This window comes from Ambystoma mexicanum, chromosome 3q, assembly GCF_040938575.1.
Source record: "Ambystoma mexicanum isolate Mex_15411 chromosome 3q, UKY_AmexF1_1, whole genome shotgun sequence".
Lineage (NCBI taxonomy): Eukaryota > Metazoa > Chordata > Amphibia > Caudata > Ambystomatidae > Ambystoma > Ambystoma mexicanum.
Genome location: NC_090926.1, coordinates 345,295,578 through 345,317,577, shown reverse-complemented (window position 1 = coordinate 345,317,577; position 22,000 = coordinate 345,295,578). Strand labels below are relative to the sequence as shown.

The window sequence follows — 22,000 nt, the reverse complement described above, 5'->3', positions numbered from 1 at the left end:
GTGCTGGGACAATTGGAGGAAGGTGACTTCCTGTCGTCTCTGGACTTGGGGGATGCTTACTTCCACATCCCCATACGCAAAGGACAGCAAAAGTTCCTACGGTTCGTGGTCCAAGGGCAGCACTACCAGTTCAAGGCCCTGCCCTTTGGGTTGAAGTCGGTGACGGGGGTCTTCAAGTGCCTGGCACCAGTGGTGGCGCAGCTATGCCTGCCAGGTATCCACATATTTCTCCAGCATTGGATCTTTCATGGATTCACATGCTTAGAATATTCCCCGTCAGACTGGGACCCCTCGGTACACATGTATAGCCTTTTCCAATAGGAAAACTTCCGACACTTTTGTGTCCTTTTAGGACCCGCCTACGCATGCTCCGTAGGCCGTCCCAGTATAAGAGGCCCGCCCCTGCGGCTCCCCTTCAGATTTCAACCGTCTCCAAAGTAGTGGGATCTCCTCGCGTTGTCTTACTATTTTGTACAAGGTTGCATTACTGGAATTTGAGTACAGAAAATGTCCTCTGTGTCAGGAAAAGCGCTGTTCCGCCCATGCGCGGCTTGAAAAAAGTTTACAAGGGGGACGGACATATGGATTGTATATATTGCCTCCACCCTCATCATTCGGCGGATAACTGCGACATATGCAAAGGGTTTTCTCAAACCCTCAAAGACCGCAGTCGACTGGTGGCATGGCTGAATGATGGAGCGGGGGCATACCCCCCTTCGGAGGTAGGCTCCACACAATCGGCGAAAACATCACGCCGCGCTACCTCGTCGGAACCACCGGCGAAGAAATCTCGACCGACGGAAAAAGAATCGTCTGGAAGTCACTCAACTAGAGACTCCTCGTCAAAAATCATCTTCATCAAAAAAGCATGAAAAGGAAAGGAAATCCTCCTCGGGCGATCATCGTAGATCGACCACGAGTCGAGTAAAAGCAAGCCAAGTGTGGAAAAGGCGTGAACGCCAAAACCACCTGCTAACTCACCGTCGTCGACGGCGGCCCAGTCATCTGCCTCCACCCTGCCACTTACGCAGGTGGCATCCACCGTCCCACCGACGACTATGGCCTCTACAGGAGGGCTGGAGGCCTGAAATTTTTGATCCAATCCCCCCGGATACTTTACTACAAGAACAGGCTGTGTTGCTGTCCTCGGAGGACGAGAATGAGAGAATAGCTGGCCCAGCAGACCTAGGGCTACGAGTGGCTGACAAGTCGTCGACGAGGGAATCCGTTATACCGGTATCTGCCCCTCTTCTCAATCCTCAATCTGTTTTGTCATTGGAAATTCTGTCCACGCTTCAGTCGTTGTTAGTCGTTGGACCAGAGACTACCTCAGGCAAACCTACCACAGTCACCCGTCGACGAGCCGGGCCCGTACCGTCAACCGACGCACCTACGCACGCCAATCTCAGCGCTGGCACAAGAGGAAGGTGAGCTGCCAGATTCGGAGTCTGACAGGGGAGCCATGGCGGATATCTCATCCCCCTCCAGGGATCCAACCTGGGAGTCAGAGGTGGAGTTGGAAACCCCTAGATGCCCAGCTCACCCGTCCCCTCCGGACGACATTGCGTCATTCCATTCTATGATGGAGAAGGCATGCAAAGAATTTGGTTTGTCCCAGGAAGAACAGAAAAAGGACTGTTTTTTGTTCGACCACATGGGTAAGAGAAGGTCTGTGTTCTCGATACCAATACTAGACCATGTATGGAAGGAGGGGTTGCAGACAATGTGTCGCCTGTTTTCAGAGCCGGCAGTGAAAGGACGCCTGGAAAAAGTTTAAGGCTCCAGAGTCTAGCCCCAAGTGTTTATCCTCCCAACCAACACCAGACTCGGTGGTGTCGGCGGCAGCGGCGAGGAAGGCGAAGGCCCAGCACAAGTGCGCGACTCCTCCTGAGAACGAAGCGAGACGCCAAGATGCCTTTGGCAAAAAAGTGCTATCCGTGGGAGCGACCACAGTAAAGGCCGCAAACTCTCTGGCAATTGTTGCCAGATACGATAGGGAGATGTGGCACAGGCTAGCTCTGTTGCTTGATCATCTTCCGGAAGAGCATAGGAAGGCAGCGATGTTACTCGTCCGAGAAGGTGAGGAAGCCTCAAATCACGCAATAAACATTGCGGTGGACCTCGCTGAGTCAGGCTTCAAGCAAGTCAATAATGGGGTCGTATTACGTCGACAGTCATGGCTTAAGTGTACCTACTTCAGGCCAGAAGTACAATACAAAGTTTTAGATATGCCCTTTGAGGGAGACCTTCTTTTCGGTGAGAAGGTAGACGAAGCCCTAAAGGGAATGAAAGAGGACTCGGACACGGCATGTTCATTGGGTGCCCTCCAGAGTGGCAGAAACTACAAGTCTTTTCGTCCCTTTAGAGGGGCTTCAGGTAATTTTTCCAGACTTCCAGGAAAAGACCATCATATCCGTCGTCGTCGAGAGACAAGCAAAATAAAGATCAGCAGTGACATACAACACACCGTTCTGGGGAGAAGAGTTTCAGCATATGTCGACGAATGGGAACGAATAACGACGGATCAATGGGTGCTGGATACTATAAGAAACGGACTCTCTCTACAATTCAAACACAGCCCTCCGCAAATTCCACCTGCGTTCACCGCTCATTCCCATCTGAAGATACTGCAACAAGAGGTAACACTCATGTTAGCAAAGGGCGTGATAGAATTAGTTCCAACATCAGAGGTCAAGGAGTCTACTCAAGATATTTCGTCGTAAAAAAGCCGAACGGCAAATGGCGTCCCATTTTAGACTTGCGCGATCTCAACAAGTCTTTAAAGAGCCTAAAATTCAAGATGCTCACTCTGCAGGAAGTGATCCGCGCTGTTCAAGAGGGGGCTTTTCTAGCGTCCCTGGATTTACAGGACGCGTATTTCCATATTCCAATGTGTCAAACATAGGAAATTCCTAAGATTTGTAATAGGGCGGACTCACTACCAATTCACGGTTCTTCCTTTTGGGCTCAAGACCTCCCCCAGAACGTTCACGAAATGCCTGGCTCCAGTAGCGGCCTGGCTAAGGAAGCAAGGCCACCATGTATAACCATACCTCGACGACTGGCTGGTAAGGGGATCCTCCCCAGCGTCGACCAACACAAGTTTACAAGCCACCATGCAGCTTCTACAACAGCTGGGATTCGCCATAAACTTCGAAAAATCCTCTCTGCAGCCATTGAGATCGCTGGTATTCCTGGGGCCACAGTTAGAGACCCAGTTAGGGCTAGTGAAACTTTCTCTCGACAGAACCTCAAGACTCAATCAACAAGCATGCCGACTACGGCGAAAGACCAAGATCTCAGTGAGAAAATACGTTTCGGTCCTAGGGGCCATGGCATCCTGCATCCATCTAGTGGAAAACTGTCGCCTATTCATGAGGCCAGTCCAGGAATTCCTCGCGGACCGATGGACGCAGGCTCAAGGATCGTGGTCAGACAAGATAACCATCGACGACAAGCTGCTTCGGACCCTTCAGTGGTGGCAGAGTTTCCACAATCTGAACGGCGTACCCCTACAGGAGCCGGAGTTTCAGCGAACCATAGTCACGGATGCGTCCCTAACCGGATGGGGAGCTCACATGGGTGCTCTCCAAACGCAAGGTCGCTGGTCTCCAACGGAGTCACTCCTACACATAAACGTGTTGGAGCTCAGAGCAGTACAATGGGCCTTGAAGGCATTCTTACCACACATCAAGGGCTCGCGAGTACGAATACTGACCGACCATACAACGGCCATGTTTTATCTGAGGAAACAAGGTGGGACGTGATCAAGAACTCTTTCCATAGAAGCCCAGAAAACATGGCATTGGGCATTAAAGCACGAAATTTCCATCCCGTCGTGGCTCATCACCTTCCAGGAGTGAGGAACTCCCAAGCAGACTCCCTCAGCAGAAGCATGGCCCAGATACACGAGTGGGAAATGGACACAGTTCACCTGATGAAAGTGTTCGAGAAATGGGGTCACCCCCCTCTGGACGCCTTCGCGACCAAAGACAACAAGAAATGCGAGCAATTCGCAAGCAGATGGCCTCAAGAGGGCTCCAGGGGGGAGGCATTCTCCTTCCCATGGACGGACATGTTCCTCTATGCTTTTCCCCCCTTCTCCCTCATACGAAGGACAATACAGTGGATACGCAGATACAATTGCCGGGTAATTCTAGTGACACCATACTGGCCAAGGCAACCGTGGTTCTCCGACCTGCTTCACCTGTCGCTGGAACAGCCCATAGGGTTTCCCAAAGCCCCGAACCTACTATCCCGGGAAAAAGGCACGGTGTGGCATCACAACCCGGACAGTCTCAACTTTACAGCCTGGCTCCTGACTTAGTTCGGTGCTTAGACGTTTCGGAGGATTGTCAAAAACTGCAAGCAGCTAGAGCCCCCTTCTACAAACAAATCCTACTCCTATAAGTGGCGGAGGTTCTGTGAATGGTGTAGGGGACAACGGGGCCTACAACCGTTGTCGGTGACGCCGGAACAAGTTCTACCTTACCTGCTCCTCTTAGCGGAGAGGGGATTATCCTTCACATCGATAAAGGTGCACCTGGCGGCCATCTCGAGGTTCACAAGGAAAAGGCAGTCGTCTCCTCTATTTAGCGACAGACTTGTAAAACACTTCATGAGGGGTTTATTTCGAGCTTTTCCCCCGGAAAAACGTTTCCCCCCGACTTGGGAGTCTCAACACAGTGTTGGCAGGCTTAATGAAACCGCCTTTTGAGCCTATGGCCACGTCTGACATAAAATTAATTTCGTGGAAGTTGGCATTCTTGATTGCTATCACATCAGCTAGAAGAATCTCGGAACTGCAAGCGCTGGTCGTAGACCCGCCATACCTAAGATTCTTTAAGGACAAAGTAGTCCTGGCAACTAATCCTATGTTCGTTCCGACAGTGTATCACAAACACTCGTCCATTGTTCTCCCTACTTTCTTCGCCACACCATCGGCAGCAGAAAAAGCTCTTCATACCCTGGACGTTAAGAGGGCTCTGAAATTTTACCTACATCGTACACAGGAATTCAGGTCTACTAGACAACTGTTCGTCGCGTATGGTCCGTCGACGAGAGGAAAAGCAATCTCTAAACAAGGATTGGCTCGATGGGTCTCATCGATTGCGTTTTGTCACTCTAAGGCCGGAAGGCCACTGCAAGGACATCCTAGAGCCCATTCTACAAGGTCGATGTTCTCCTCAACAGCTTTATGGGCAGGAATTCCGTTGACGGACATATGCCAAGCTGCGGCATGGTCAATGCCCCACACATTTTCCCGCTACTACTGCCTTGCCAGGCAGCATGCGGACGAGGTGCAGATGGGAAGAGCTGCCCTGCGCCATCTGTTTCAGTAAGGTAAGCTCCACGCTGTGGAGAATCGGTTGTCTACCTTTTAATGACAGTTTATTTTATGTGGGTAAGGTTATTTGAGGTAACTTATTCCTACTGTACATATGCATTGTGTATTATGTTGAGGGTATATTACATTCTCACCGCCGTCTCAAGTGTTACTGCTATACAATCTATTCTAAGCATGTGAATCCATGAAAGATCCAATGCTGGAGAAGGGAATAGTTTCTTACCTGTAACTCCATTTCTCCAGCATTGGTATCTTTCATGGATTCACATGCGCCCGCCAACCTCTCCGGAATGTAATGTATTTGATAAATCTAACCCTTCCTACTTTGGAGGGGCCGAAATCTGAAGGGGAGCCGCGGGGACGGGCCTCTTATACTGGGACGGCCTGCGGAGCATGCGTAGGCGGTTCCTAAAAGGACGTAGATAGGACACAAGTGTCAGAAGTTTTCCTATTGGAAAAGGCTATATATGTGTATCGAGGGGTCCCAGTCTGACGGGGAATCTTCTAAGCATGTGAATCCATGAAAGATACCAATTCTGGAGAAATGGAGTTACAGGTAAGAAACTATTCCCATCCCCATCTGGACGATTGGGTCATCCGAGCAAAGTCAAGAGAACTCTCCGTCGATCACACAGCGAAGACCATCCGCTTGCTCACGGAACTGGGAAAAGTCCCACTTGATACTGTCGCAGGACGCCCTGTTCCTGGGTTCCTGGGAGCCAGACTAGACACAGTGGCACGGTTGGCTTCACCGTCTGAGGAGAGGACAAAGGTCATCCTGGGCAAGGTACACCGGCGGTTGACCACGGATGTAACCAGGGTGAGGTCCATCGAGTCCCTGCTCGGCATGTCATTGTGCATCCTCATGCGTCTGTGCAGTTGCGGATGCGGCCACTGCAGGAGTTCCTAGACGCCCGTTGGATGCAAGCGGCAGGCAGCTTCGAAGAAAAGATCTCTCAAGACTTTCCGTCAAGTGATCCGTTTTTGGGGTAACCGCGCGCTTGGACTTCCAGACACCGGAGCATCAGGAAACTGTGACGACGGACGTCTCCCTGGAAAGATGGGGAGCGCACACCGGAGATCTCCACGCAAGAGTCCTTTGGCTCCCAGAGAAGTCACTACACATCAATGTCTTGGAGCTCCGAGCCGTGTTCTGGGCCCTCAGGTTTTTCCTCCCATCCCTCAAGGGCAAGGTGGTGAGTCTTCACTGACAACACCACCACGATGTTCTACATCCAGAAGCGGGGCGGGGGGTTAGTACCAGATCCCCAACCCTATCCAAGGAAGCACTGGATCTGTGGCACTGGGGATGTTCCTGGTACCTTTTTTTATCTGGCAGGAATAAAGAACACTATTGCTGACTCGCTCAGCAGGGAGCTGTGCTCTTGCCACGAGTGGGAGCTTCGGTAGGATCAAGTGGATCTCCTATTCCGACGATGGTGCAGTCCCCAGATCATCTATTTGCGCAGCGACAAACACCTAGTGCTGGAAGTTCGCCAGTGGGTTTCCCCAGCCGGGGAGCATGTGCAACGCATTCGTTCCCCTGGGAAGGCCAGTTCCTGTATGCTTTCCCACCGTTTCCGCTGCAACTAATCAGTCAACTCAGACGGTCCGAGTGCAGGATGATCCTTGTTGCACTGGCGTGGGGCTGGTTGATGCCTCCATCAAAATCCATCTGGCGGCTATCTCGTGTTACACCAGAACTCCGGGGCTCAACGTGGTGCTGACCAGGCTCATGGGTCCCCCATTCGAGCCCTTGCATTCGGCACCGCTGAAGTTACTATCGTGGAAGACAGCGTTTCTTGTGGCCATCACCTCCGCACAAGTGGGAGAGATCCAAACCCTCTCCTGTAAACCTCCATATCTGACATTCCACGAGACGATGGTAGTGCTGAGAACGCACCCCTCTTTCATGCCCAAGGTGCCGTTGGACTTAGATCTCAACGAGCCCTTGGTGTTACCAGTTTTCTTTTCGTTGCCGGCTGAGAGGTCTTTGCACTTGCTGGATGTGGCTAGAGTGCTGACGTTTTACGTGGACCTCACTAAGTTTTCGGAGGACATCACAGCTGTTTGTTTACTTTGGACCTGTGAACCAAGGGAAGGCCCTCTCTAAGGCTTCTATTTCCAGATGGCTCTCCGGCTGCGTCATGCACTGTCACCGGTTGGCAAACCAACCGTTGCCCGGCCGTCCAAGAGCCCATTCAACCGGAGCGATCGCTGCTACCACTGCGTTCCTGTCTGGTGTGACCTTGCTGGACATCTGCAGGGCTGCTAAGTGGAGGTCGACTCACACCTTCACAAGCTTCTACTGCCTCAACCGGGATTCCAGGGAGGATTTCAGAGTCGGCCAGGCAGTGCTTGCAACCTGTTGGCTTGAAGGTGAGCCTGGTAAGGAGGTAAGAGATGCTTAATGTTGAGTTGTTGAAATGCTTAATGTTGAGCCTTGCCACCTCCAGTGGTTGTGCATGGGTGAACTGCTATGTATTCTTTTCATGAGCATGTGAATCCATGCCAGACCCCATGCTGGAGAAAGAACAAGTTACTTACCTGCTGTTCTCCAGCATGGGTCTGGCATGGATCGACATGCAAACCCTCCCTCCAACCCCTCTGCAGCTCTTCCCTTGGTCCTACTGCCACTTTACATGCTACCAAATCTGAAGATCGCTGCCAGAGGAGGGGCTTAGGGACAGGGCAATCATTGGCTGGGGGTAGTATGACCCAGAGAGCAGTGATTGGTTATCAGTAGAAAGACCGTCAAACAAAACTGATTTTTTTCGTTACCGAGGATTCCCAGCCTGACTGAATATTCATGAGCATGTGAATCCATGCCAGACCCATGCTGGATAAGTTACAGGTAGTAACCTGTTCCTTATGGTAAGTAATGAATGTCTTATCCCAGAGAAGGTATTTCAACCTTAGGAAATCTAAGATACTTCCCCATGTCACTGCACTAAAGGTGCTGTGTGACACAATGTAAAAGATGCCTATGGAGTTTGTCAGACTCCACACCCAAAAGTGTATGAACCACATTAAAATACATGAGTGGGTCAAAAGGGTCTCCCTCTCTCCAGGTCAAAAATATCAAGTCCTCAAAATCCAGCAAAGTTGCTTGGGGTCTCGAAGGTAGAGGGAATTAGCAAATTTCTGAGAAATCTCCTAACAGAGGACATCTGGAGGACTCCTGCACAGCAATTCAAAGGTCGACGGCAGCTACGGGTGTTTACTCGGATCAGTGGCACTTTGCGGTTTCAGCGATTCGGAAACAGCACCACGGTGGATATTAGACACTGGTTGGGCTTCCTTCACTCCTTGAGTCCAGCACTCTGGTGAGGTGACGTCCTGCTTCAGGAGGGTCCTCGAGACTCCTGGAGCTTTTGGCCGGCTTAGACATTGCACACTACTACAGATTTCTCGACCCCTGGCACTCAGTTCCCATGCTGGAGAACAGTTACAGGTAGGTAACTTATTCCTTTACAGGCATGGATCAGCTTGCAGGTGTATGTTGTCGTAGAGGATGTGGTATTAACTTACTTGTGCATGTACATGGCTGAAACGAAGTAGAAACCCAAGGTTTTTACCTCCTTCGCCACTTCGTTGTCAATCCCATCAATATTTAATTATTCAAATCGATTGCTGAGTTTGAGACTATCAGGTGCTCCCAGCAGCAAGAGCTCAGTCTTTCAGACAAAGGCTGCAAGAGGCCATCCAGGCCTGAATGATATAGATTTTACTTATTCTAACTATTCTACCCATGCTTCTTGCATCCACTCAACTGTTTATTACTGGTACATAATTCATAATTCACATGCAATTCTATTTCTAAGGGTGAATGTATATATTATATAGTTTTCGATTTACTTTACATTTTTATATGCTTTGTTGGTTCCTAAAGGCCTAATGTATTTGTGTGCTTGCTAACTAAATTGAATTATTTGTGGTGGGATGTGGACTCGTCGCCCTAGACAATTCTCACTTTTTCTGACATTAAGTCTTGACTGCTTGTTCACCTACCTTTTAATCTGGGTTTAGTTGCAGTGGTTGCAAATACTGGCCCATTACAAAGTTCTTAAAGTAACAGTATCCTTTTGTAGATGTATTTTGCAGCCAAGAGTACTCGCTTACTTTGCGTTCTTCAAAACTGGTTTAGTACTGAAATTACCATGAGTCATTTTCCCATATTTGAACCTTTAGAATCGCTACCTGGATCGCCTCGTGCTCAAAGTCCTGTCATTAGAAAGGCTGAAGAGGTTAGTAACTTGAAAACTATGCCAAAAGGCCTGTCTGCCAGTTTGCCAGATCTGGACACTGAAGCATGGACTGAAGTGAAGAAAAGACCGAGGCCATCTCCATCTAGATCTAAGGTACTGTTCATACACATGTTTTGTATTTACAGTGCCAGTTACATGAATTAACTTTTAGGTGTCTAGTGCTTAAATTGTGCATTGCATCTTTGTCCCAGTTTTCTACACTTAACCATTTAGTTGTTTATGGACTGTTTGAATCTAAAAGCCACACAGTAGTCTTTCAATGTTTTTTTTCCCTCTAACATCTGCTGTTGGTGTCTAAAGCAGTGCATGTGCCAACGTAGACAGTCAATTAGTTAGTGCTTTTCCTCCTGCAATTTTGATTGGTATTCCTTCTACCGCTGAGTATTCCCACCCTTGTGCAGAATCTGAGAACCTTCAACTTTGTAGAAAAAAACTCTCCTTCAAATGTAACCTTTTTAAATGGTAATTTATTCATGGTCTATATGTATCTTTTTTTTTTCTTCAAACTTATTCACCATTAACAAAGTGAGTTTAATCTTCACACTCTACGTCCGTTCCGAATTCTCCATACTGCATGGGTGTCCCTGTACAAGGACACTACCAGAACCATTTTGGCTATCAAAAATGCACTTTGCCTTTTGTTAGGCATGTTTTGTTGCAGTACCCCTGGGTGCACTACAACAACCTTCTCCTGGCAATAGGAACCCAACCTTTGGTATAAGTCTGTACTATACACATGTTGGTAGTGTGGCTGAGCAGCCAGGCTCACCTTAAGAGAGGTCCATGTGAGCAGTAGGGTGGTCACAAATTCACAGTGACAAGTTTCCAAATAAACGCTTAGACACAATTTCTTTATTAAACAATTAATTTAACAGTCAGTTTGAATAAGCCTTCTTCAGAATGGGTAATATAATAGTAACACACAAATACACTCCAAAATGCACTTAATTTCTCTAAATCAGAAAATACCCATTGGGGATGAAGCACTCTCTTCCAACAACCTCAGGTGACTTAAATAGCTAGGACACTGGACATATTAATCATTGTTGCATTTTGAGCAATACTTGGAAGCATGTCAAAGAAAAGGTTATAGAATAAAACAAAAGATCACACCATTATTCTGAAGCAGCAAGTACTTTTGAACCCCCAATGCAAAGTTAACCCCTTCCTCGAAGGGTAGGTAAAACCCAATGTCGGAGGAAAGAAGTTATTCAGGGAGCAAGGCCAGCCAATGTCAATTGGGCAAACGTCTAGGTGAGCTGATGCACTTATTGCAGGTGAATAAGTCTTGCACAATGTTTAGAAGTCCTGTAGAAAAAGTAGAATCAATGTAGGGCCACAAGCTGGGAGGCTTGTGAGAAGTAGAAGATGCAAGCAACTCTACAGAAGCAACCAAGACAAGTTCCAACTGAAATTAAGCAAAGCTACAACAAGAGGTAAGTTCTTAGACCCTACAGTACCTTTGGTTAGAAGAAATGGTTCCAGCTGGCTTCTGTTCCTGTGTGGCTCTACAGATCCTTTTATTACTGTGCCTCAGTTGTGGGGAGAAGAGGGAGGACTTCTGGGGACTCCTGGGACGGTCGGCGACCGCAAAGGGCAAACTTCAATTCAGTGGCACTTCAGCGTTTCAGCTCCTCGCGTCTGACAGCAAATTGCAACACCGCGGTTCTTGGATACCACTTAAGACTTTCCTTGCTTCTGGGGGTCCAGCACGCTGTTGAGGTGGCTCAGGCTTGGTCAGTCCTGTATCGGGGGAAGTCCGGAGGATCTTCATGGTATTCTGTTCCGACTTAAGTAATGCACTGTTTGGTGTTCCTCTCCCTGGCACTTTGGTTGCAGCAGTGGAAGTAGAGCCAGCTCTGATACGATGTCCAAACAAGTTCACTTTGCAGTTGATGGGTCTCGCCAACTCAAGTGGAGAAGTCATCCTTGCAGGGCTTCTCTAGTCAAACCGAATTCGGAGCTTCAGCACAGCAGCAGGGCTTCACCGGGCAAACCAACGGTCCAGGAGTTGCAGCAGGCGTCTCTTCCAAGTTCTTCAGATTCCTTTGTCCAGTGGTCGACTCTGCCATCGAAGCCAAAAACCTCCTTTTTATGCAGGTTTCTCCCATTCATTGCAGCCTAGCTGTCAATCATACAGCAGGGTGGCTGTCTTTGCCGGACAGCCAGCCGGGCAATCACCTTTTGTGTGCATTCCTATAACCAAGGGGATTAAGCACAGGGAGCATCGGGCACCTCCCTCTCTCAATTCTTGCCCCTGCCAGACATACTGGAGTAGGAGGTGGCTTCATGGTGAATCCTGCCGAAGAGAAAACTAACAAAGGGACCACACCTGGTTTGGTGCACAGAGTAAATCTCAAGAAGGACCTTCATAGCAAGAAATGGCAAAAAAAGACGACCGGGCCATTTTGAAGAACGGGCACCCATTGGTGCTTTACCAAGGCTGCAATTGCAGGTGGCGGTTAAAACTCAATGGTAGTAAAAAGTAGACCACTGCCACCAGCCATAACCGGTAACCTAAACCTTTGCATGAGAAACTAGACAAAGGGGATACGAAGTAAGCCCTACAGCACCCTATTGTAAACTGGTGTTTGCTGGGTCTAGAAAATAACAAAATGTAAGTAAAGTCGATTTCACTTCACTGCTCTTGGAAACAGTTTATCCAAGAGAAGGTATTTAAACCGTTGGGAGATCTAAGACTTCCCTGTGCCACCGCACTGAAGGTGCTGTGTGACACAATGCAAAGATCATGCCTATGGAGTCAGACTCCATAACCAAAAAACTGCCCAAATCACTGAAAAATACATGAGTGGTAAAGTCTCACGTTCTCGGGTTCAAAAATCAAGTCTTGGAGTCCAGCAAAAGTTCTGGGGTCTCTAAGGTAGAGAGGAATTGCACATTTCGGAGAATTCTCCCCAACACTCGCTCCCTCCTCATCCCCCCCAGGGACAGGGTGATTTAATCCACCCCTGGATGAATCGCCTTACTCCAGTTGGTGTCAGTCACCAAAATGCTGATGTATCTCCAGCAAGAACAAGTTACTTACCAACTGTAACGTTCTTTCGATTGGATGTTCCTCCCACGTATTCCTCATCTTAGATATATCCTTACCTTTAGGTTTCTTCTCAGAACTTTTTTTTCTTTCTCCAGCAGAGGGCGCTCCACTCGAGGTCGCGGCATCCGTCGAGTATCGACGTCATCTCTCGTATAAGAGCCTCGAGTACGCCTGTTGGCCTCAGTTCTGTTTTTCATATATAGTCCATGGATCTTCGTTTAAGGTATGCCTCTTTTGACCCAAGCCCTAAAAGAGTTTCACGTGTAATACACGTGAACGGTACTGTGGGGTTAGGATGTGAGGGTCGATGAGGAATATGTGGGAGGAACATCCAATCGAAAGAACGTTACAGTTGGTAAGTAACTTGTTCTTCGAATGGATTGTGTCCTCCCACGTATTCCTCATCTTAGACTCCCAAAGCAGTTTTTTCTCGGAGGTGGGAGTACAGTATCCTTTTTTAATCATGTACAGGTAATCATGTACAGAATGTAGTACAGATTTTGCAAACAGACCTCCTTGAGAAGAAGTAGAGTCCAATGCATAATGTTTTATAAAGGTGTGCATAGATAACCATGTGACTGCTGCACAAATATCTTGCACAGGGACACCCCTTTTTAATGCTGTAGAAGTTGCCTTGCCCCTGGTCGAATGAGCTTAGTCCATCAGGTGGTTCTTTTCCTGCCTATCTATAGCATTCTGTTATGGCTAAAATTATCCATCTGGATAAAGTTTGTTTTGTTACCGGAAGGCCAGTTTACGTCCAGTGTATCCCACGAAAAGTTGATCACACTGGCGAGTCTTTGCAAATCTAGAGATGTTAAAACTAAGAGCTCTCCTGGGATCTAGTCTATGAAGTCTTTCCTCTTCCTTGCTTGTATGAGGGGGAGGATAAAACGTAGGCAAAGTTATCTCTTGTGACAGATGAAAATCCCAAACAATTTTTGGCAGAAAAGGTTTAACCCTAAGGTTCTTATAAAAGATGGTGTGAGGAGGTCCGCTCGAAAGCTCCTGCAACTAACTTTCCCTGCGGGCTGATGTCAATGCTACAAGAAGTATTGTCTTTAACGTAAGGAGCCTTAGTGGGCAAGAATGTAATGGCTCAAATGGAATACATGTGAGAAATTTTAAAACTAGATTTAGATCCCACACCGGAACCTGGAAAGGTACTGGGGGAAAGACATTAAAACCTTTTAGGAATTGAATTATCAAGGGTATTTTAAAGTAGGATTCTTCTTCAGAAGAGCGCTTAAAGATGGATAGCGCTGCTAAATATCCCTTTATTGTCCCAACCTGGAGCCCCAGATTGGCCAAATGTAACAGAAAAGATAAAATTGTGGGATATTACACTGAAAAGGGTCCACATTCTTTTCTCTGCACCAGCTACTGAAATTGTTTCAACGACACCGATAGAGACTTAGTTGCTGGCCTTCTGGTCGAAAGCAAAATCTCCATCACATCATCCGGAAGGTCCCAATGCTTGTATCTCAGCCTTTCAGAAGCCATGCGTGAAGGTTGAGTGTGTTGACCTCCGGATGGAGAACATGACCTTCCTGATGCGAGAGAAGATCCTCTCTTCTTGGGAGACGTATTGGAGGGCAGATGGACATGTCGAGAAGGTCCGGGTACCACGGTCTCCTGGCCCAATCCGAAGCAATTAGGATCATGGTTTTCCCAAACTTTCTCGACATCCTGATTACATGAGGGATCACAGGGATTGGAGGAAACGCGTACGGTAGTTGGAAATCCCATTCCACCACGAACAGTGTCCCCTAGAGCTCCTCTCGGGGGAAATTCCCTTGAGCAGTACAGTTCGCACTTCGGTTGACCCCGGTCGCGAACTGATCTACTTGAGGGGTTCCCCAAAGGGCGAAGATCTCTTGAATGACTTCCTGAGTTATATCCCACTCGTGAGACTGTCCTCTGCCTGCTCAGAGGGTCTGCTGTTGCGTTGCGCTCTCCGACTAGATGAATTGCCGATAGAGAGATCCTTTCTCGTATTGCCCAGAACCAGAGTTGCATCGCCTCTCTGCACAAGGCTAGTGACCCAATTCCTGCTCTCTTGTTGAGGTAGTACATGGCCACTGTATTGTCCGTCATTATCAGAACATTCTTTCCCCATACAGAGGGCAGAAAGGCCTTCAGCGCTAGTATGCCCGCAACTCCAGAAGATTGATATGTAGTTTGGACTCCAATGGAGACCAACCTCCGCTGATTGTCAGGTCGTTGATTTGGACTCCACACCCCGTGAGTGAGGCGTCCGTCACTACTGTTCTCTCGGCCCATGGTTGCCAAAAAGGTTCTCATCTGAGGATATGTCTGCAAGCCCACCATTGTAGATCCTGTGCTACTTGGGCTGGGACCACCAGAAGATCTGACATTTCCCCTGAACTGGGACCACTGAGTTCTGAGAGCCCATTGAAGAGATCTCATTCTCAATCTGGCTTCTGGCACCAGGAAAATACAGGATGTCATCAGACCGAGCAACCTGAGAAAATCGAAGGCCAGAAGATTCTGGGCATTCTGAAACTGTCACCATCTGCAGAATGTGGTGAGCTCTCTTCGGGAGGCGAGGCTTTGCCTGAACAGGTATTCAGGACTGCTCCTATAAATTGGAGCTTCTGTGATGGTATATTTTAAATTCAGAGAAAAACCTAGTTTTTGAAGGAAGTGGCAAGTCTTGGACAGGTGATCCAGGGCTTGTGCTCTGATCATCCAATCGTCCAGATAGGGGTAGACATGAATCCCCCTCTTCTGAGACTCGCTGTCACCACCGCCATCAACTTGGTTAATACTCTTGGGGCGGAGGTCAACCCGAATGGCAGAACTCAAAACTGATAGTGAGAAATGCCAATCGCGAACCTCAGGTACTTTCTGTGCTTGAGATGGATTGGCACATGAAAGTAAGCATCCTGAAGGTCCAATGATACCAACCAGTCCTGTAGTTGGAGAGCCTGAAAGATCTGAGAAAGTGTGACCATCTTGAATTTGTCCTTCCTTAGGAACTTGTTCAAGTTTCTCAAGTCCAAGATGGGTGTCAGTCCTCCGTCTTTCTTTGGAATAAGGAAGTATGGGGAATACCAACCCTTGCTCCCCTCCGCTACAGGTACATGTTCTATTGCACCTTTCTGTAGCAGGGTTAAAACTTCCTGCAACAGGAGCGGATCTGCATGCTTGGCAGAGCTGTATTCCGGAGGATGATTCTTAAGTTTCGTTAGAAAAGGAAGGCAATAACCTTGGGATACTGTTTCCAGTGCCCAAGCATCTGAAGTAATGCCCCGCCATTCTTTCAGATGCTGTGAGATCCTGCCTCCCACCGGGGTCTTGTGGGTCAAAACCTCAGTGGTTTTGCGGCAGCTGCAACAGCGGCTAATGGTACAGATGCTGTTGCTGGGGCTGATCTAGCACCTTTTCCTCTTCCCCGAGGACATTTTCTTTGTCCTCTTTGACCTGCCCTCTTCCTTTTCCAATTGAGGAATAATGGCAAACAGGAAGACCCCTCTAGGAAGATGAGCCTGTGTAGGGACGTTGCTGAGGTTGTCTTATAGCGGCACTTGGAGATTTTTCTGCCACTTTGGAGATCTGTAGCTTCTCCAAACTTTAATCTGCCTTGCTACCGAACAACCTCGAGCCATCAAAGGGCATATTAAGAAGTCTGGATTGCGCATCAGGAGCAAACCCAGATTTTCTTAGCCACGCAAATCTGCGTAGCACTGCTAGTCGCCATGGACCTGCTGTCAGCTGTGTCCAGTCCTGATTGAAGGTATTCTCCCGAAGCCTCCTTTCCATCCCTTATAATAGCTAGAAAGCCATCACGTTCTTCGCCTTCTGGGATGTGTTCAGCTGCCGCTGACATAGTCCCACAGGGTATAAGAGAACCTTGCTAAAGTACAAGTTGCATTAGTAGACTTCAAAGCCATACTACCTGATGTAAAGATTTTCCTGGACCATTCATCCAGTTTTATATTGTCCCTATATGGAGGGATTGTAGGGTATGCAGCATTTTTTGTAGACGTAGCTGCCTGTACTACTAAGCTTTCCGGAGATGGGTGTTTACTGAGGTATTCTGGATCAGATGTACATGATCTATACTTTGACACAAACTTTCTATTCACAGCCCCTATGGCTTCAGGATGTTCCTATGCAGAACTAACCCTTCTTTGTAATGCAATGTGAAAGGGTAAAATGGGGTCTTGTTGGGGTGTTACAGATAATATCTGTCATGTCATCATGATTGACTGATGAACACCTACCCCACCCCATAAACTCTGTAACTCTGCCCATGAGTCTCCTATAACTCGTATCCACTTGTTCTGATGGGTCTGGTTTGTCAAATTCATACTCTGGAGAAGTATCCAGGCCACTTGCTGTTTGCAAACATTCTTGCAAATCTTTAATTCTTGATTGAGGATCAATTAATTCCTCTGGGACAAATCTTGTACCATATCTAACACCAGCAGAGGTTACTTCCTCTTGTTATGATGAATCTCCCTCATATATGGATGACATGGTCCTTAAAAACGCATGTCAACTCTCAGGTTGAAAAACCTTTTCAGGCATTACAGGTATTTCCTTCAATAGCGGTTTGGGCGTCAACGAAAGCGCCGAAGTCTTAATCACTGCCTTCAATATCGTTGAAGGAACTTTCGACGTAATCGTCGAGGAAGCCGTGGAAACCGTCGAAGGAACCTTCGTGTTCTTCGAGCGCGAGCTCGACATAGCTTCCTTAGAGTGTTGTCGACTCGAGAAGCTTCGAAGTCTTCGGCGTCGACTTCGATGGCGTATGATCTTTCTACGCCATTTTGTTTCCCTCTGCCTTCGATTTATGCACCGAAGGATCTGTCATACGAGGTGATCGAGAAGAATCTGACGTTCTCGACGTCTTTTTATGAGCCTTTCTTGTTTTGGACCGTCCTGTCACCTTTTTCGTGAGCAGGAGCATGGTCTTTAGCTATTTTTGAGGGGGTCTGGGCCGTGTTCTCAAATTTTTTTTTTTAACATGGATACCCGAAAGGCTTCCCATTTTCTAGGAGTCATGTTTGGATGGGCATGTTATAACCTCTTCCGAAGATCTCGGAGGATGAAGGAGATCGATGCCGTCTTTTCTTTGCCTTCTTAGACGAAGATTTCCTCTCTGCTTCTCGAATGTCTTTTACGATGAGATTTTGAAGACTCGTCCGAGTCTTTCTTTTTTAAAGTAGGCTTCAATAAACCCTCCCCCATCACCAGTTTTACCTCGACGCTCTTTTAGGGCTTTGTGGGTCATCGACTGGCACGAACCAGAGTCTTCCGTTCGGTGGTCGGTGCCGAGGAACCATAGACAGTTCTTATGTGGATCCGTCAAAGACATTTTCTTTACATATCCTAGGCATTTTTTATTTGGACGACTGGCTCCTACGCAGCCCTTGTCCGTTGGCGGCAGCAGCGGGCAACCTCCAGTCTCTCCTTCAGCTCCTGTTCCATCTTGGGCTGTCGGTGAATTGGCGGAAATCCTCCATGACGGTCTCACAGGACCTGACTTTCCTGGGTTTTCGTTGGAACGCGATCGACTGCCGAGTGTATCTGACCGGGGGCAGAATGGCGGATCTGTTGGTCACGTGTCAGATGTTTGCGCAGTCGGAGCATGTCGGCCTGGTGGTTCCAGAGGCGTCTGGGCCTCATGGCCTCGTGTGAACTGACTGATCTTGCTCGTCTCAAAATGAGACGGACCCAGATGGCTCTTAGGAGTTCCTGGTGTCAGGCTGTAGACCCGGATTCTAAGCAGATAATGATTCCGTATTCCATGAGTGGACCTGGACTGGTGGTCATCTCTCAGCAACCTGTCAGTGGGCGTGGGGTTCTAGGATCCAGCCCCCATGGTGACGATCACGACGGACTCCTCCCTTTTGGGATGGGGTGCAACGTTAGATCTTCAGGTCTCAGACCTCTGGTCACCTCAGGACAAGCTCCTGCACATAAATCATTTGGAGCTTCTGGCGATTTTTCTGGCGCTCAAGGCGTTCAGACCTCTCATTGTCAACAAGGTGGTCTGCTTAAGAACGGACAATGTGGTATCCATGTATTGCATAAACAAGCAAGGGGGAACGAAGTCTCCCCCTCTCGTGGACCTGTCCATCCAGATTTGGGAGTGGGCTGTGCTTCATGTGGTCTGGCTGCTTGCAGTGCACATCCCGGGCCAGCTGAATGTCACTGCGGATGCCCTCAGCCGACTGACAATGGTCAGCTACGAGTGGGAGTTGAAGGCGGAGATCCTATCATGGATTTACTCGCGTTGGGGCACACCGGAGGGTGACCTCTTTGCCACGGCGGTAAACAAGCTTCCTCAGTACACCTCCAGAGGGGGGCTGGGAGCCTTCTCTCTGGGGGACGCACTCGAGATTCTATGGCACAACATGAGAGCTTACGCCTTCCCGCCTCTTCCCCTAGTTCATCGAGCAATTTGGAAGTTGAAGAGCTCTGTCAACTGTTCTCTTCTACTGATAGCTCCATGGTGGCCGGCCAGGTTTTGGTTCTCAGAACTTCAATAACCTGTCTGTGTGTCCGCCGATCAGGTTACCAGGAACTCCCGATCTTCTTCACCAAGGGGAACAGGTGTGGCACCCCTCCCCACAATCGCTCAACTTGGCGGCATGGTGCCTGAGTTCACTTCTCTAGAGCATTTGGGTTTGTCTGCGGATAACATGCGCATTATCCAGGCAGCCAGGAAACCCTCAACCAGATCCCAATACAAGAATAAATTGCTCAGGTTCTGTCGTTGGTGTTTGGAGAAAGAATTGGACCCGAGGGTGGCAACGATTGACACAGTGCTGTCCTTCGTATCCTCCCTAGCATAGTCAGGGGTTCATGTTCTGTCTTGCAGGACTTATCTCTTGGCGATTTCTGCTTACCTTCTACAGACCGGTGTTCTTATTCTTTAACTAACACGGTGGTTAAGACACATTTTGCTGGCTTGACACGCATCTACCCTCCGGTTCGTAGTCCGCACCCGCCTTGGGACCTAAATGTAGTCCTGACGGCGCTGTGCTATAAACCCTTAAGCCAATGGCTACGGTTGACCTCAAGTACGTGTCCTGGAAAGTGTCCTTTCTGGTCGCCGTTACGTCAGCGAGGAGAGTGAGTGAGCTCCAGGCATTGTCGGTGGAGCATCCTTTCTTGGTCTTTCACAAGGACAAGGTAGTCCTTCGGACGAACCCAGCTTTCCTACCAAAGGTAGTGACCGATTTCCATCTGAATCAATCGATTTCCCTTCTGGTCTTTTTTCCGAACCCTGCCTCGGAGGCGGAAAGGGTTCTACACTGCCTGGATGTCCGAAGAGCACTTAAGTTCTACCTGGACAGGATTTCCGAGCTTTGGAGTTCTTCCCAAATTTGTGACCTTCGGTAACCCTCAGGGCAGGCCGGCGTCTAAGGCATCTATTTCCAGATGGATTACCGCCTGTATCACGGAATCTTTCACCGTCCAAAAGCTGAAACCGCACACCAGGTGTGAGGCAAGGCAGCCGCGGTGGCTTTTCAGAAGTATGTTCCCTGGGAGTCCATTGCTAAAGTGGCTACTTGGGCCTCCCCATCTGCTTTCTGTAAGCATTACTGCCTCGATATGAGCTCTAGAGCTGATGCTCAGTTCGGCCAGGCTGTGCTGAAGAACCGGTTTCAGTAAGGGGTACTTCCTTCCACCAATAGTTCCTGTAAGGAGTGCTTGGGAATCTCCCATAAGTATGGAGGAAAGGGAACGGGACGGAGTATTACCAGGTTACTCACCGTAGTGACCACCTTACTCCTAGTCCATAGTCCCCTTACCTCCATACACCCGCCCTCTTCTCTGATAAGGTTCCTCTGTTATTGCTAATGGGTCTTTGACCCTGCGATAGAAAAGGACTGATGGGCGATGTGCGGGGGGAGCCAAGGTGGGCGGGGTTACGCCACGTGCCTGGCCCCACGCAGGAAAGAGGGACACATTTTTGAAAAAAATGTGGATGCTTTTTACAAAGTGCTCTGGTCCTGTCCCACAGGACGGAGCGATGTCCCATAAGTATGGAGAAAAGGGGACTATGGACTATAGGAGTAAAGGTGGTCACTACAATGAGTAACCTGGTAATTCTGGATAACTTGTGTTTTCCCTCCCTTGTGAGGAATTGTTGGAGGATCCCATGTGTGTAGTTGTCACTGTGCCGTTTTGCTCAGTTTTCACTCTGGTTCACTTGGTCTACAATTGAACTTGGGAGTGTTTTTTCCTTTGACTTAATTTTACTTGCTTGATTACTGTGATACATGTGTTTTATTAAGAAGTGTATGAAATATATTTCTACTTTTTAAATACAAGCTTTGGTCAGTGTTTCCTTGTTCCATAGTCTAGTGGGCCTATTGTGTAAACCCTGAATACTGCTCATCTCCCCCTTGAGATAAGTCTGACTGCTCAGCCACAGCTACCAACTAAATCTTTGTGGTACAGACTCATGCCAAAGGGGATTTTTTGCTCACCTGTAGTCCTAATCTTGTGTATCGCTCCCTAAGGGAACTGCACGGGATTCTGCTTAACATGGACACCCTGGAATTTCAACAGAAGTGTCCCTGTATACCACCGGTGGCCCGGCCGGAAAAACCACGTCCCTCAGCTGCTGCTGGAGGTGTAGGCCATGCTAAGGAAAGGCACGATAGAGCTTTTCCCATAGACTTAGGTGCTCCGGTGTATTCTCGTTAGTTCCTCGTAAAGACCGGGGTCTGGAGGCCCATTCTCAACATTTGTCGACTGAACAAATACACCAAGTCCCAAAAATTCCAGATGGTAACTTCAGCACATGCTCGGACAGCTGGAAGAGGGGGACTTCCTGTCGCCGTTGGACTTCGAGGATGCGTACTTCCACATCCCCATTCACAAAGGACACCAAGTTCCTGTTTCGTGGTACAAGGGAAGCACTACCAGTTGAAGGCACTTGCCTTCGGATTGAAGTCGGCGCCAAAGGTCTTAACCAAGTGCCTGACCCCAGTGGCAGCAAAGCTGCGAGTACAGGGATTCACGTCTACCCATATCTGGGCGGCTGGCTCATCCGGGCCAGCTCGAAGGAGATCGCCGTCGACCACACGGGATCCACCGTGCACCTGCTGACGGAGCTGAGATTCTCTGTGAACTATGCAAAGTCCTGCTTGATTCCTTCGCAGGACGCGCGGTTTCTGGGATCCCGACTCAACACTATATTGTGCCTGGTGTTTCAGGAGGAGAGGGTAGTGGCCATCTTGGGCAAGGTACTACGGCTTTGGGCCCTGAAGATCGCATGGGTGAGGTCCATCAAGTCCCTGCTTGGTATAATTTCGTCTTGCATATACCTCATTTGGCTGT

The 22,000-nt window shown here is 48.6% G+C and overlaps 1 protein-coding gene across 4 annotated transcripts in view; it reads left to right on the top strand.

Moving 5' to 3' along the window:
* Positions 1-22,000, top strand: part of LARP1 (La ribonucleoprotein 1, translational regulator) — a 1,174,773-nt gene that overhangs the window by 573,153 nt on the left and 579,620 nt on the right. For all 4 annotated transcript variants that reach the window (XM_069653974.1, XM_069653972.1, XM_069653971.1 and 1 more), the window contains one exon: positions 9,539-9,708. In XM_069653974.1, coding sequence (XP_069510075.1) covers positions 9,539-9,708 — 170 coding nt within the window. The remainder of the gene's footprint in view (positions 1-9,538; positions 9,709-22,000) is intronic.